The 2500-nt window shown below is 36.8% G+C and overlaps 1 protein-coding gene across 1 annotated transcript; it reads right to left on the bottom strand.

The window, feature by feature from the left end:
* Positions 1-272: 272 nt before the first annotated feature.
* On the bottom strand, positions 273-1448 carry LOC137617553 (tigger transposable element-derived protein 1-like). The gene is made up of 2 exons (XM_068347565.1): positions 1024-1448; positions 273-783 (listed from the first exon to the last, which is right to left on the bottom strand). Exons 1-2 carry the CDS (start codon positions 1446-1448, stop codon positions 273-275), a joined length of 936 nt encoding a protein of 311 aa, XP_068203666.1.
* Between the last annotated feature and the right edge of the window lie 1052 nt (positions 1449-2500).

Below are 2500 nucleotides of genomic sequence, written 5' to 3'. Positions count from 1 at the left end.
TCTTACGATGTCGTTTCTTCAGTCTTCCCCCCCCCCCCCACATCCTCGCCACCACTAGAGCTGTGCTCTTCTTGAATGATCGTCAATTGCATTGCCTCCAACTCCTTTAAGCCTTCAATCGTAAGCACCTCCTTGTGCTCCTCGATAGGGTTATGGACGCCAGCCTCATCGTCAACAAGCCCCATGGACTCCCGATTGAAATTATTTTCTCAACATCACCCTCAGGGGCAGGATCATCAACGGCCTCGTCTTCGGTTGAGAGAGCAAAACCTTCAAAGTCTCGTTCTGCTACAACAGCTTGTCACAGGTTTCTTCCATGAAGAGTTCAAGGTGCGCCGTGAAACCTCATTCCAAGTTGCGTCGATTATCTTCAGGCATTGAGTGATGTCAAGAAGCCACTTCCAAAATTCACGGAGGGTGAGTTGAGTGCTTTCAATCAATTCTAAGCATCTTTTGAACAGATGCTTCGTGTAAAGCTCCTTGAAGTTGGCAATCACTTGCTGGTCCATAGGCTGGAGGAGAGGGGTTGTGTTTGGTGGCAGATAGAGAACCTTAATTAAGGAGAAGTGAGGATGAATGATGTCCTCGAGGCCAGGAGGGTGAGCAGGGGCATTGTCCAGCACCAGGAGACATTTCAGAGGGAGATCACTCTCTTCTAAATAGTTCTTGACAGCAGGACCAAAGCAGACATTTATCCACTCAATAAATATGGTCCTCGTGACCCAAGTCTTAGCATTAGACGTCCAAAATACCGAGAGCCTCTTCTTCGTTATATTTTTTGCCCTGAAGGCAAGAGGATTTTCTGAGTGGTATACCAGTAGGGGCTTAATTTTTAAATCCCCACTGGCATTTGCACAAAATGCAAGCGTAAGTCTGTCCTTCATTGGTTTATGGCCAGGTAGTTTCCTTTCTTCAGCTGTGATATATGTACAGCGGGGCATTTTCTTCCAGAAAAGACCAGTTTCATCGCAGTTAAAAACTTGCTGAGGAATGTAGCCTTCTCAGGAAATTACATTCTCTAACTTCTTGAGGAATTCTTCTGCTGCTTTCTTGTCAAAACTGGCCGCCTCTCCATGCCTGACGACTGAGCGAATACCAGTCCTCTTCCTATACCGATCAAACCACCCATGAGAAGCCTTGAACTCTTGGGAGGCTTGCTGCGTTGTTACTTCGCCTCCGCCGTCTCTCTGGACTTCCACTAGATTGGCAAAGATGGCGCTTGCCTTGTGCGAAAATACTGATTGCGTGAGTGTATCATCAGTGATTTCCTTCTCTTTAATCCACAGAAGGAGTCTCTCCATCTCATCGTTGATTGAGGTCCTTCCACCAGAAAGGTGAGTCAGGCCTTTAGAAGACTTTCTTGATTTAATGGCTTCCTTATTCTTAATAATTGTACCAATCGTAGATTGGTTACAGCCATACCTACTAGCAAGGGTAACGATGCGCATGCCTTCTTCATATTTTTTTTATGATCTCCAGCTTCGTTACCATAGTTATGATCTTCTTACTTCTGCCTTTAACATCACTAGCAATCTTGGGACCCATGGCTAACGAATTAAAGTTAAAATTAAGCACTAAAATGCACAAATATACGATATCGCAAGCACTCACACGAGATCAAGTCTTTACAAAAACGCACACGAGATTCTGAACTGAGCATGCGTATGACAAAGAGAGAGAGAGGCAGCATCTCTCTCAGGCATTGTGGGACGATTTTCAGCCAATAGCATATAGGCATCTTAGTGATGCCATGACGCCAACCAATAACAGATCAGTGTCTTGGTGACGTATGCAGTGAAGTATGAGCGAGGTGGTAAGCTACTGACTCGCACAGTCGTAGGCGTAGAAAAGACGAAATTTGAGTTTCAGAATTCGATGCTGTAAGGTGGGGAAAATGTCATAAAGAGGGACGAAAAAAAAAATCGTATTCCACACCTTAACGTGAAAAAAATATATAGCTGGGGACGCCATATACCGGGGGTCTACTATATATATATATATATATATATATATATATATATTATATATATATATATATATATATATATATATATATATATATATATATACTGTGTGTATATATATATATATATATATATATATATATATATATATATATATATATATATATATATATATATATATATATATATATATATATATATATATATATATATATATATATATATATATATATATATATATATATATATATATATATATATATATATATATACTGTGTGTATATATATATATATATATATATATATATATATATATATATATATATATATATATATATATATATATATATATATATACTGTGTGTATATATATATATATATATATATATATATATATATATATATATATATATATATATATATATATATATATATATACTGTGTATATATATATATATATATATATATATATATATATATATATATATATATATATATATATATATATATATATCATCCGTAGGTAGTCTTCTCCA

Source organism: Palaemon carinicauda, chromosome 23 (genome assembly GCF_036898095.1).
Source record: "Palaemon carinicauda isolate YSFRI2023 chromosome 23, ASM3689809v2, whole genome shotgun sequence".
Taxonomy (NCBI): Eukaryota; Metazoa; Arthropoda; class Malacostraca; order Decapoda; family Palaemonidae; genus Palaemon; species Palaemon carinicauda.
This window is presented reverse-complemented; position numbering and strand designations above follow the sequence as displayed.